A 15,318-nucleotide genomic window follows, 5' to 3' on the forward strand; every position below is an offset into this window, starting at 1 on the left:
CTAATCATCATCATTTCATCCCCATTGACGCGCAAGTCGCCGAAGTGGTGTCAAATCAAAAGACTTGCACCCGGCGAATGATCTACCCGACGGGAGGCCCTAGTCACATGGCATATACATTTAGCATCAAGTGGTGAGAAATCAGTGAAACATCTATCCAAGAATTTCACCATAATAAACTACATTCTGAGGCCACTAATGCAGTGTAAAAACCTGTTTTTTTTCCCTAATATATATGTATCATGATGAGGTGAGACTTTAGTACAGGTAGTCATTGTTTCCTTGTAACTACTGTGAATTGAAAGGATAGGGAAACAAGTAACACTGGTACAAAGTAGTACACCATGTAGCTGCACTGAGCTGTGGATCAGCACTTAAAACAGATGTTAATGACTGTTGTTCATGTATCAGACATAGGTTCATAGCATATATGCATGTCATCCCCAACTTATTCCTCATTCCTCCCTCACCCCCCCCTCACCCCCCACCCCCCACCCCCTCCCTGTGCCATCTGCAGTTTACATCATAAGGGCACACAAATATGAAGGTGAAGAGAGCTCCCACAAGTGCAAGAAGACATCAGGTTACACACAGGAATGGCAAATAGGGCCCATCTCCATTTCATCGTTTATTGTAATTGCATCGTCCACTCCATCAGTTTCTTTTCCTGTCTCTTCAATCCTGAAAATGTATGCCTTACTATTGTAAGTCAAAACTCGTAATACACATGATTGTAAACTTTTCATTTCAGAGACATTTATAATTGAGTTTTGAAAACTGTATTTAGTTTACCAGAAGCACTCCAAGCCATACCTTCTCTGTATTTCTTTTACTTTCTCGCCAGTTGTGTTCAACTGTCTAAATACTAAAACTCGTCAGCTTGTTCCATGACTTGTTTGTTAATTTGTAATGTTTCTTTTCATTGGCATTATAATTTTCATTCAGAATGTACATTATTTTCAGTTCTATTTTCAAACTAGCTCTGTTAAGTTCTTCTATTTGTCGTAATTTATGACCACTAGAAGTAAACAGTACATTAACACCTGCAAAACAAAGGTGGTTCAGATATGTTCCATTAACATACATTTGTTTTTAGGTTTTCCCAATTTGATTACAGAAAACTTCCTCAAGAACTGCTGAAGATATCATTAGTGATGTTGAACCTCTTTGTTTAACTCCTCTTTCAGTTCTGAATTTATGATTATCCTGATGGTGCTGCAGGTGTTCTTCTTGATCTCCCCCACTTGAGTACATCACACAGACTGTTTATACAGCCATGTGAAACTGTTAGAAAAGGCCTTCTTTGGGACGATTGTCAACTCTGTGTAACATTCGCACATTCTTCAGTCTTGGTGAGCCACCAGAGACTCATTCTGCACTTTGTCGTTTTATGGTAGGTTCATATCGGTAACACCCATTTTTGTCACCCATGGTAATCTTTTTTTCCAGGAAAGATTTTTTCCACGTTTCTCATTACAATCAGGTCATGGCAGATATCCACATACTTCTCTCTCTCTCTCTCTCTCTCTCTCTCTCTCTCTCTCTCTCTCTCTCTCTCTCTTTTTCTTCCAGGGGTCATTGTGTATTGGACAGACTTCTCTCTTCTTCAAAAGATGCTGGAGAATCGCTTTGAACTTTTGACCTAGAGGCATTCAGTTTGTTGCACCATTGCAATTTGTGACACGATAACATTGACACTACAGCGACACATCCACTACTCTGCACTGCCTGCTCACAAGTGACTGTTTGAAAGCACATGTACTGTATACAGTTGTTAGTTCAAGCTGCCACCATAGATACTGTGCTGATGTCATGTATATATCGGGAATAAAATTAGCCTCAGAGCTTTGTGGACAGCCAATATATAAACAGGGTGAACTTTGAGGTTGTTCAGGGATACCTACTGAGTAGTTTGTGGCTAGTAGCTTGGAGGGAGCCAGCAGGTGTGCTGGGAAGGAGGAGTGGCAGGTGCATGGGCTAAGCATATCATACACGAGTATCGGAGCTGATTAGATGTGATGGATGATGATGATGATGATGATGATGATGCGACGACGACGACGACGACGATGTGGAGGTACAACATAGGAGGGGGTGACCGAACAGAGAAAAGGAAAATTGTTGGGTGGAGGGTTGGAGACAGTGGGTTATCAGAGTGGAGGTCAGGAGGATTATGGGAGTGAAGGATGTGTTGCAAGGATAACTCCCATCTATGTATCCAGAATAGCTTCTGTGAAGTTTGGAAAGTAGGAGACAAGGTACTGGCAGAAGTAAAGCTGTGAGGACGGGGCGTGAGTCGTGCTTGGGTAGCTCAGTTGGTAGAGCACTTGCCCGCGAAAGGCAAAGGTCCCGAGTTCGAGTCTCGGTCCGGTACACAGTTTTAATCTGCCGGGAAGTTTCCCATCTATGTAGTTCAGAAGAGCTTGTGCTAGAGGGAAGTATCCAAATGACATTGGACTTAAAAGTGTTGTGCTCAGCAGTATGTGCTACTGGGTGGTCAACTTTGTTCTTGTGTATATATTGTCTCAAGGGCTGTAAATACCGATTTTGTTGAAGTAGTCAAAAGCTTTATCAAAATCTATGAATGTCTAGATAATGTGGTGAGTCATACTTGATGCTCTGGTCTGTAATGTAATTAATTACTTGCAAATGATTCATTGTGATATATGCAGTTTTAAAACCACTTGATTAAAATCCGATTTTTTTAAGTGTGATTGGTGATAATTTTACTGAGCCTCTTATAGAGTGAGGTGACAAGTCATGGGGTGGTTATGTACACATATACAAACGGCTGTAATATTGCATACACAAGGTATAAAAGGTCGGTGCATTGGCAAAGCTGTCATTTGTGCTCTGGAGATTCATGTGAAAAGATTTCCAATGTGATTATGGCCACATGACGAGAATTAACAGTGGAATAGTAGTTGGAGCTTGGCACATGGGACATTCTATTTTGGAAATTGTGAGGGAATTCAATATTCCGAGATCCACAGTGTCAAGGGGGTGCCAAGAATACCAAATTTCAGGCGTTAACTCTCACCACAGGTAACGCAATGGCTGACAGCCTTCATGTAACTTTTGAGAACAGCAGCCTTTGCGTAGAGTTGTCAGTTGTAACATACAAGCAACACAACGTGAAATAACCACAGAAACCAATGTGGGATGTACAACAAACATATCCATTAGACAGTGTGGTGAAATTTGGAATTAATAGGCTGTGGGAGCAGACCACCGATGCGAGTGCTTTTACTAACAGTGCCTCTCCTGGGCTCGTGACCATATTGGTTGGACCCTAGACAACTAGAAAACTGTGGGCTGGTCAGATAAGTCCTGATTTTAGTTGGTAAGGGCTGATGGTAGGGTTTGAGTGTAGCGTAGAGCCCACGAAAACATGGACCGAAGTTACAACAAAGCATTGTGCCAGCTGGTGGCAGCGGCTCAATAATGTTGTGGGCTGCGTTTACATGGGATGGACTGGGTCCTCTAGTCCAAGTGAACTGATCAGTGACTGAAAATGGTTGTGTTCAGCTACTTGGAGACCATTCGCAGCCATTCTTGGACTTCCATGTTTCCAAACAGTAACGGAATTTTTATGAATGACAGTGCACCACGTCACCAGGCCACAGTTCGCGATTGATTTGAAGAACATTCTGGATAATTTGAGGGAATGATTTGACCACTCACATTGCCGGACATGAATCCCATAAAACATTTATAAGACATAATTGAGAGGTCAGTTCATGCATAAAATCCTGCATCGGCAAGACTTTCACAATTATGGAGAGCTATAAATGCAGCATGGCTCAGTATTTCTTCAGGAGACTTCCAATGACTGAGTCCATGCCACATAGAGTTGCTGCTCTACTCTGGGCAAAAGGAGGTAGCCCATGACTTTTATCACCTCAGTAAATGTTGTTAGGAGGCAGTCATTCAACCACAAAACACACGTTTTATGCTAGTCTGTAACATCAGCACATTACTTTGTAATTCAAAATGTAAAAGGGTTCAGTATTTGTGAAAACAATGTGGAGAATATTCCAAAATGGGTCATTCTACCTTTGATATTGGGAGAAACTTGGTGATTAAATGAATATCGTGGATATACTTGAGTAGTATGTCTGTAAATTGACCCTAAGGCAACCTTATCATTTTTTAGGTGTAGTTCACAGCACATATTGTCACTGCAGGTTCTTGACAGTTTTTAAAGCTTGCTATGTGTATATTTAATATTACAGATTATATTTAGATGTATTAAATGTTATATTGCAGTGAAAACAGTTGTGAGTAGTAAGGGGGAGAGAACATCATTGAGAAAACTGGGATATTATGTAGTTATAGCTCGGTGTTCAGTTCTGAAACTGGAGTCGTCCTTCAATAATCATTTCTTTGTCTTTTTGAAGGTCTTAATGTGAAGATGAAAACAAACTTTTCACGAGATTCTCCAGTGTGGCTCTTAGGAAGATGTTACCATCGTAAGACTGACCCATGTGATGAACAACTGGTAAGCGATGAGAAAGAAGAAGGAATTGAGAGCTTTAAGAGTGACTTCATGAGCCGCATTTGGCTAACATACAGAAAGGAGTTCCCCAGTCTTGATGGTTCGAACATTAGCTCAGATTGTGGTTGGGGTTGCATGCTTCGCAGTGGCCAAATGCTTTTAGCCCAGGCACTTGTTTCACATTTTCTTGGAAGAGGTAATATTTTTCTTCTGTTTTATTTATAATCCAAGTAAGATATGTTCAAGTCTTTGTGGTACATAAATTTTTATATAGAAAGTAAGGTAATATAAGGAGTGATCAAAGAATTTCCATTTGATGGTGTTGCTGCAGTGTATATGCAACATAGCACGACTCTGATGTTGGTATATAAGCATTCATGTGTTTATGACGTGTGTTCAGTAAATGCAGAAATGTGAACTGTGGTGACATTATTACCAAATGTGTCCAAACAGGATCAACATGCTGTTATTCTTTTTGTGGCTGCTGAAGGACAAACATCAGTATACATCCATTGGAGAATGGAGAATTTGTATGGGGCAGCATGTCTGTCAAAAACCAAGGGGTGCTGCTACTTCATGATAACAGACATCCTTGTATTGCAAATGTCTTAACACAGAAGTCATCCCAACTCAAATGGAGGATACTTGAGCATCAGCCCTATAGCCCTGATGTCTCCTCATGCTAATACCATGCCTTCAGTCCTTTAAAGAATGTCTTGAAGGGTTGACGACTTGTGTGAGATGAGGATGTGCAGCAAGCAGGTACAGACTTCTTCATGGAGCAATACAATGTTTCACTAAACAGGTATCTTCTACCTAGTGCATCCATTGGATGCTATCCTCAGTGCTGATGGTGATGTAGCCGGATTGGCATACTGATTATGGACTGAAGAGCCTTCAAATGGAAACTTTTTGATTGATTGCCCCTATATATATATATATATATATATATATATATATATATATATATATATATATATATATATATATATAGGTAGGTAGGTGTAATAGAGGTCCTATCACACTTCTGTGGAGTATTCCTGACTGTACCCTTGCCTCTGATGAGCACTTGCCCTCGAGAACAACATACTGGGTTCTATTATGTAAGAAGTCTACAAGCCACTCACATACCTGGGACCTATTCCATATGCTCGTACCTTCATTATGTCTGCTGCAGGACACAATTCCAAACACTTGTCAGAAATCTAGGAATATGGAATCTGCCTATTGCCTTTCATCCACAGTTCGCAGAGCATATAAGAAAAGGAAAGCTGTATGTATCATCATTATTTCTCTAAAAATGGTATATTTCAAAAATGCTGTCCTCAGTGCCCTGTCTTCAAAATCTTCCATAAGTAAATTGGCAAATATGAGTATAATGGATTCCCAATAGCCAGTTCATCAGTGTGTTCAAAATATTTGACATTTAATAAAAAATATATAGACATCAATACATGATGACAAAGCTTCATCATTTCCATGTCTAATTTTTCACTAATTGAGTTTTCAAGAGAGGAAATATTGCCCTCTGGCCTCAGAGTCCGACTGCGTGCTCAAAATCTCTTGCCTGATTTCTTCTGCTCGGACCTGTGGAGAGCTACACACTGCTTGCTCCTCCACTGAGCAAATAAATTTATTGATGGACAGACTCCTCAGGGGAGGAGCAAAATTTAGGTTTTTCTCCAAAACTGATAATGTGATGTCATCCAATTCTTTACTCGTGAGGTTAATCATGTCATGGGATAGAAATCAGAGACATTGAAATTTTGAAGGTTGCCTAATCATGGCACTCTCGTGGGCCCATACCACTCCATTCCCAAAACACAGCTGGCAGCATTGATAAAGCCTCCAAATGCAGAAATAAAATCTTTGTATATAACATCCAGTATATGTAAGTAAAATGAATGCACTACGTTACTAGGACAAAACTAACATGCTTTTTAATATTATTGGCAATTTTGATATCAGTACATTGAACAAATTTTGCAAATCTGGGTACAGTATGATACCAGTATTATGGCGGCTCATCATAAAAGTGAGGGCAGTCAGCAGCTCCCCTTATTCTTTCAATGTTTATCAAACTTCCTTAAAAGTTCAAGCATCTCCTCCCCATAGAGGTACTTGACGTAACTACGTAACTTTTCTGACATATTACCTGGTGATATTCTTGTCATGTCTCCAGCCAGATAATGATATCACCTGAACACAATATTTTCACAGTTCATCTGGCTGCCATCTTCAGGTGAGAATGGTCTTTGCTAATCTTGCCATATCTTGTGCTCCTTGCACTTCATATTGCTTTGCAACATTATGCCTAGATATTTTATGTAACATTACACCTAGATATTTTATGTAACATGACACCTAGATATTTGATTGATGTGATTATGTTGAGCAGTACATTGCTAATGCTATGTTCAAACATTACATGATTGTTTTACCTACACATATGCACTAAATTTCATTTTTGTACACTTAGAGCAAGCTGTCATTCATTACACAAAATAGAAATTCAGCTTAACTCATCCTCCATCCTCCCACAGTCACTCAAGGAGAACAATTCCCCATACACTACAGCATCAGCAGCAAACATTCACAGACTGATGCTCACCCTGTGTGTCAAATCGTGTGTGTCAAATCATGTGTGTCAAATCGTGTGTGTGTCAAGAGAACAAGAGCAGTCGTATCACAGTTCCCTGGGTCACCCCTGTCAATAGCCTTGTCTCTGATGAAGATTAGCCGTCCAGTGCAGCGTGTTGTGTTCTATTACTTAGAGTCTTTGACCTACTAACATATCTGGGAACCTATTCAATATGCTCAAAGACTTGTTAACAGCCTGCAGAGTAGCACTGTGTCAAATGTTTTCTCGAAGTCCAGTAATATGGAATCTGCCAGTTGCTGTCCACCTGTGGTTCATATCATGTGGGAGGAGGCCAGTCCTAGTTTCACATGAGAGCCGCTTTTGAAATCCATGATGATTTGTGGATAGAAGCTTTTCTGTCTCAAAGAAATTTGTTTTGCACAAAGATAGAATGTGCTCAAAGGTTTTTGAGTAAACATTAAAGTTTTAGATCTATAATTTTCTGTTTCCATTCTTGTACCCTGCTTATGTATGGGAGTCACTTTTACATTTTTCCAGTCACTTGGGACTTTCTGCTGGACAAAATATTCATGATAAAAGAAATCTAAATATGGAACCAACGCCAAAGAGTACCGACTGTAAAATCAGAATGTGATTCCATCTCGATCTGGAAACTTATTTGTCTTCAACTCTTTCAGCTTTTTTCAGTGCCAGGGAAGACTGTTTCTATGTCCTACATAACAGTGCTTGGTGGTCAAACAGTGGTATGTCTGTGTGATCCTACTGTGTGAATGATTTCTTAGATGTGAAATCCAAAACTGCAGAGTTCCTGTTGCTGTCTTCTATTGCCACACCAGACTGACCTACAAATGATCGAGCGGAGGACTTTGACCTGCTTAGGAGAGATGCAGGCTGTCTTCTGTATGAGCTGCCATACTCAGTTTCTCCCTCTGGTTAATCTCTTAAGCTCTTTTGTTTGTGTAATGGTAACACATTAATTCACATTCTTCCTTTTTAATTATTGCAAATATATCCTGACACACTATGTATACCTTGTTACAGTATGTTGCCTACAAGCTAACCAAGTGAGCTACAGGCAATGGCAGAACAAACCAACCATGTAATGAAGACTGTTCAGGATGCAACACCAAATAATATCCAGTATTGAACTGCCAAACAATTAGTAACAAATTGTTGGTGTCCTACCACACTTCATGCACAGTCTTGTGGACCAAACTAGAACCATTTCACACTATGGGGAAGCAAGATTTTGCTCCTTTTCTAGGAAGAAAGGGCTCTGGGAGTGGAAGTGCTCACCACTGTGAGACATATCGTGCAGCTACAGGTGTCTTGTTGAATGCGGCATACAGGGCTGAAGCTCATTCCATTGATGATAGTGATGATGTAAATAAAATACAGAAGCTGTGATTTGATTTGTAATAAGTAAATGTTCTAGTCCAAGAAGTCCTTGAACTGCTGATAATTAAAATGATTTGCACGATGGGACACTTGAGTGCAGTTGCAGAACCTGTTGTGGCCAACAACAATTTTCGGTATTAAAATACAGTCTTTAATGAAGTGTCCTACAAAAAATGATTTCAAATTGATATTTTATGACAAATTTTGTTGCCGATTCTCACATAAGTGTATCTTAAAATCTTTAGCCTGCAAATGACGTAATTGTGTTATCAAAATTTATCCGTTACAAAAGCTCAATGAACTAAATGAAAACTGCCATGATAACCAAAAATGGATTCATTTCATGTTAGTCATTGTGTTATAATAATTACCTAGTCTTAAGTTAACTGGTAACTTGTCTCATTTGTTTTTTGTCATTGACAAGTTTCTCTTATTCTGCAACATGATTTACTGTATGATATGACTACAAATAGCAATGTCTGCAGTTACAGTCTGTAACGTACATTTAGGTGCTTTAATGTCTGATATTAACTTCACATTGTGCTCGTCTGCACATACAGACACTGCTCACTGGGAAATGGTTGATGACTTGGACCCCAGTGACCACTTTGTCACCTATCTGTAGCTGTCAGGTAGTTAAGGCCCTGAAAGGAAGCCACAGCTGTGGATGCTTAGCAGAGCAAAATGGCTATTTTTATACCTCTAGACATTGTTCAGGACTGGATGGATCATATTGTAAACATGATCCACTGTATCATTCATCTGTCTATCTGCCCCAAAATAATCAGCAAATTTCACAGCCAGAATGTTCTGTTATACAAAGAAAAGTGCCGCTCTTCAGTTACAATTAGTGCACAGTTTTGAGACGATTTAAATGCCAACCATTTGTTGAAAAACCCTTAGATTTTCAGGTCACTAAGACAGAGGGTCAATGAACAGCAAAATAGAACACAAGTAGATTTCTCATGCAGTAAATTGTCCTTTTAACTCTTAAAAAAATATGAGAAGGATTTTTTGTAAGTTTGTCACACATCAGTAATTTTTGTATTGAAGCACAAAATCTCCAAACACAAGATGTCACCCAGACAATGGCAGAGTATTTCACACACTGAAAATTGGGAATCATCTTTCTGTAGCCACATGGCATTAATGGAGGGAAGACTCTTTTCCATGTGAGAGCAGCGTTAGCTCTTGTCAGAGACCTGGAAGACTGAACCAGCTACATCTACATTTACAGGGCTATATAAAGTCCACAGAGAACTCATAGTATGTTGTGTAGAATGACAAATGGCTCATTTTTCAAGGGAGACCATGCACAACATACTGACAGTTGTCAATGTTTGTTTTGTATGCCTTTCGTACTTCGCACGTAAGTAACTTTACTGTGTTTGGCTGAAGGTACCACTGTCATCACACCCCCTTCCCCCCTTTTGTGTCTTGATCATGAATTATGGGTGGGAAGAATGACTTGCTCAGTGTCTGTGTGAGTATTGTATCATCTTGGTAGTATGTGAAATATATGTTGGAGGGGGTCATAAATTGCTTCACTCTCCTTGGAATACATGTGCTAGGATTTTGGACAATTAACCACACCGTGATTTACAACACCTGTCTCCTACCACCTGACGACAACAACATACAACACAAGCCCAGTTCACAATCTCTGTGCTGTAGTTTGTGAGGTAGCACTTGCCATCCAGCAGCAGATCTTCGTGATGTGTTATACATCCAGCCTGCTGTCAGCACCACACAGCAGTGTTCTGTGCAATTGCTTACCCCGTAATGGGGAAAAAAATTCATGAATTGGCATGAGCAACTAGGCTATTTGGGGTTTGCTCTAAGTAGGAACCTGTTGGCACTAAGTGTGGACTGTATTGCTGCACGTAACTGAGGATGGAGTCATTCACCAGTGTGGTTGAAAAGGAGACACAATGTTATTTTAAATTTGTTACGATTCAAAAGGAATCCTGCACCAGACCACATTGTTAAGTTCATGTCTTACGAACTTTGAGTGTTTGTTTACACTAATTGGACCTAAACAGGGTGATCCGATCATATACTCTGTAGTATTCTCTGAACTTATTCTCAATATTCCCTTGCCAAGTGAAATCACTGCAAGTAAATTGCATCGAATTCAATGTTGGTGGCGCTAGAGTGAATGAGATGACAGTAATTTTATCTTGAAACTTCCGTTGGTCCGTGTTTGCATACAAAAACAATAATATGTGATTGTTGGTCTACCTTAATGCAAAAGACTTTTGTTATTCATTTATTCCCGAACTAGTTTGTGACAGATATTGCCATCAACATTATTACATGTGTAACACACACACACACACACACACACACACACACACACACACACACACACACACACACACAGACAGACAGACAGACAGACACAGAGAGAGAGAGAGAGAGAGAGAGAGAGAGAGAGAGAGAGAGAGAGAGAGAGAGAGAGAATATGCCAGAAACAGCAGCATTGTTGAATGAGATGACATTATGCTTCAAAATTCCTCATATGCTTCTCATCCACCAAGTACCCTCTTCAAGCTGCCTATTGCATTATTGCACAAGATAAAGCCTAGAACATCTGGGACTCATTCCTCCAGTTACAGAGGCAGAAGAAAAGGGTGGCATTCTGTTGGTTCCAGGGCATTTTGGGAGACAGGGAAATGGGTCTGCAAATGCAGCAGTTTAAAATATTTTCACACAGGTGCTGATGTCCTTTATAAGTGCCCTATTATACGATGACACCGTAGCATACAAAACAGTTACTACATTATTAAACTCTGCTTTTGATTGATGAAGGGTACAGGGTGCACCCATCTGCAGGTGGTCGCTCATGTCGACACCAATGATGTGTGTCGCTATGGATCCGAGGAAATCCTCTCTGGCTTCCGGCGGCTATCTGATTTGGTGAAGACTGCCAGTCTCGCTAGCGGGATGAAAGCAGAGCTCACCATCTGCAGCATCGTCGTCAGGACTGACTGCGGACCTTTGGTACAGAGCTGAGTGGAGGGTCTGAATCAGAGGCTGAGACGGTTCTGCGACCGTGTGGGCTGCAGATTCCTCTACTTGCGCCATAGGGTGGTGGGGTTTCGGGTTCCGCTGGATAGGTCAGGAGTCCACTACACGCAACAAGCGGCTACACGGGTAGCAGGGGTTGTGTGGCGTGGGCTGGGCGGTTTTTTAGGTTAGATGGCCTTGGGCAAGTACAGAAAGGGCAACAGCCTCAACGGGTGCGGGGCAAAGTCAGGATATGTGGGGACCAAGCAGCAATCGGTATTGTAATTGTAAACTGTCGAAGCTGCGTTGGTAAAGTACCAGAACTTCAAGCGCTGATAGAAAGCACCGAAGCTGAAATCGTTATAGGTACAGAAAGCTGGCTGAAGCCAGAGATAAATTCTGCCGAAATTTTTACAAAGGTACAGACGGTGTTTAGAAAGGATAGATTGCATGCAACCGGTGGTGGAGTGTTCGTCGCTGTTAGTAGTAGCTTATCCTGTAGTGAAGTAGAAGTGGATAGTTCCTGTGAATTATTATGGGTGGAGGCTACACTCAACAACCGAGCTAGGTTAGTAATTGGCTCCTTTTACTGACCTCCCGACTCAGCAGCATTAGTGGCAGAACAACTGAGAGAAAATTTGGAATACATTTCACATAAATTTTCTCAGCATGTTATAGTCTTAGGAGGAGATTTCAATTTACCAGATATAGACTGGGACACTCAGATGTTTAGGACGGGTGGTAGGGACAGAGCATCGAGTGACGTTATACTGAGTGCACTATCCGAAAATTACCTCGAGCAATTAAACAGAGAACCGACTCGTGGAGATAACATCTTGGACCTACTGATAACAAACAGACCCGAACTTTTCGATTCTGTATGTACAGAACAGGGAATCAGTGATCATAAGGCCGTTGCAGCATCCCTGAATATGGAAGTTAGTAGGAATATAAAAAAAGGGAGGAAGGTTTATCTGTTTAGCAAGAGTAATAGAAGGCTGATTTCAGACTACCTAACAGATCAAAACGAAAATTTCTGTTCCGGCACTGACAATGTTGAGTGTTTATGGAAAAAGTTCAAGGCAATCGTAAAATGCGTTTTAGACAGGTACGTGCCGAGTAAAACTGTGAGGGACGGGAAAAACACACCGTGGTACAACAACAAAGTTAGGAAACTACTGCGAAAGCAGAGAGAGCTTCACTCTAAGTTTAAACGCAGCCAAAACCTCTCAGACAAACAGAAGCTAAACGATGTCAAAGTTAGCGTAAGGAGGGCTATGCGTGAAGCGTTCAGTGAATTCGAAAGTAAAATTCTATGTACCGACTTGACAGAAAATCCTAGGAAGTTCTGGTCTTACGTTAAATCAGTAAGTGGCTCAAAACAGCATATCCAGACACTCCGGGATGATGATGGCATTGAAACAGAGGATGACACGCATAAAGCTGAAATACTAAACACCTTTTTCCAAAGCTGTTTCACAAAGGAAGACCGCACTGCAGTTCCTTCTCTAAATCCTCGCACAAACAAAAAAATGGCTGACATCGAAATAAGTGTCCAAGGAATAGAAAAGCAACTGGAATCACTTAACAGAGGAAAGTCCGCTGGACCTGACGGGATACCAATTCGATTCTTCACAGAGTACGCGAAAGAACTTGCCCCCCTTCTAACAGCCGTGTACCGCAAGTCTCTAGAGGAACGGAAGGTTCCAAATGATTGGAAAAGAGCACAGGTAGTCCCAGTCTTCAAGAAGGGTCGTCGAGCAGATGCGCAAAACTATAGACCTATATCTCTGATGTCGATCTGTTGTAGAATTTTAGAACATGTTTTTTGCTCGAGTATCATGTCGTTTTTGGAAACCCAGAATCTTCTGCGCAGGAATCAACATGGATTCCGGAAACAGCGATCGTGTGAGACCCAACTCGCTTTATTTGTTCATGAGACCCAGAAAATATTAGATACAGGCTCCCAGGTAGATGCTATTTTTCTTGACTTCCGGAAGGCGTTCGATACAGTTCCGCACTGTCGCCTGATAAACAAAGTAAGAGCCTACGGAATATCAGACCAGCTGTGTGGCTGGATTGAAGAGTTTTTAGCAAACAGAACACAGCATGTTGTTGTCAGTGGAGAGACGCCTACAGATGTTAAAGTAACCTCTGGCGTGCCACAGGGGAGTGCTATGGGACCATTGCTTTTCACAATATATATAAATGACCTAGTAGATAGTGTTGGAAGTCCCATGCGGCTTTTCGCGGAGGATGCCGTAGTATACAGAGAAGTTGCAGCATTAGAAAATTGTAGCGAAATGCAGGAAGATATGCAGCGGATAGGCACTTGGTGCAGGGAGTGGCAACTGACCCTTAACATAGACAAATGTAATGTATTGCGAATACATAGAGAGAAGGATCCTTTATTGTATGAGTATATGATAGCGGAACAAACACTGGTAGCAGTAACTTCTGTAAAATATCTGGGAGTATGCGTGCAGAACAATTTGAAGTGGAATGATCATATAAAATTAATTGTTGGTGAGGCGGGTACCAGGTTGAGATTCATTGGGAGAGTCCTTAGAAAATGTCCATCAACAAAGGAGGTGGCTTACAAAACACTCGTTCGACCTATACTTGAGTATTGCTCATCAGTGTGGGATCCGTACCAGATCGGGTTGACGGAGGAGATAGAGAAGATCCAAAGAAGAGCGGCGCGTTTCGTCACAGGGTTATTTGGTAACCGTGATAGCGTTACGGAGATGTTTAACAAACTCAATTGGCAGACTCTACAAGAGAGGCGCTCTGCATCGCGGTGTAGCTTGCTCGCCAGGTTTCGAGAGGGTGCGTTTCTGGATGAGGTATCGAATATATTGTTTCCCCCTACTTATACCTCCCGAGGAGATCACGAATGTAAAATTAGAGAGATTCGAGCGCGCACGGAGGCTTTCAGACAGTCGTTCTTCCCGCGAACCATACGCGACTGGAACAGGAAAGGGAGGTAATGACAGTGGCACGTAAAGTGCCCTCCGCCACACACCGTTGGGTGGCTTGTGGAGAATAAATGTAGATGTAGATAATGTACATTTATTTTGTTCACAGTTGAGAGATTTCCACAAAAATTTTATTTGCAGTCTGATGAGTAGCCTTTACCATTCATACTGTATTAAACACATCTTATAAGGATGGAGTTACTGTTCCAAAGATTTCATGTGGCACAGTTCTCTTTGTTGTGTCTGCTGTACAATGGCAGAATCAGCCTCATAATCATCCACTGTCTGCAACGACCTTGATTTTACAGTGTTGTACCAACAGTGTGTGTGTTTTTATTGCAAGCATAAACTGTGTTAACAATTACCCATATCAAAGGAAATTACAGGAACTGTAAAGAATGGAAGGTGTAAATTAGACCTTTTGGCTTCTAAAATGAACAGGAGTACATATGTGTTAAACTCCTCTATTGTGAAACAGGAAATTGTAGGGGCACTCTTGACGAGTTAGAAATTTGCTACTTGTAGTAAATGCTCAGGCAGCAGAAAATGTATGCTATGTATGTTTGTTGTCTTCTAAAGCTTATAGTTGATATAGTAGATGACATATGCAACTTTGATGTTTTCTTGACCTTTGGGACTTACCAATAAATCCACATGCAGGAAAATAATAGAAATGCATGAATATTTTGCAGTGAATATCAGTGTAAAATTATTAAGCCTCAGAAATAATAGAAGTCTTCTCTTCAAACTTTACACAGGTAACGTAGGTCTCTAAATTTATCCACATTTAGCATTAACAAATGTTCATTATTATAGACAAAATAATACTTTTC

General features: G+C 40.8%; 1 protein-coding gene across 2 annotated transcripts in view; it reads left to right on the forward strand.

Annotated features, from left to right (window-relative positions):
- LOC124555055 (cysteine protease ATG4C) overlaps positions 1-15,318 on the forward strand; it is an 80,886-nt gene that overhangs the window by 21,074 nt on the left and 44,494 nt on the right. For both annotated transcript variants that reach the window (XM_047128830.1, XM_047128831.1), the window contains one exon: positions 4,401-4,694. In XM_047128830.1, coding sequence (XP_046984786.1) covers positions 4,401-4,694 — 294 coding nt within the window. The remainder of the gene's footprint in view (positions 1-4,400; positions 4,695-15,318) is intronic.

This window comes from Schistocerca americana, chromosome X (assembly GCF_021461395.2).
Source record: "Schistocerca americana isolate TAMUIC-IGC-003095 chromosome X, iqSchAmer2.1, whole genome shotgun sequence".
NCBI lineage: Eukaryota > Metazoa > Arthropoda > Insecta > Orthoptera > Acrididae > Schistocerca > Schistocerca americana.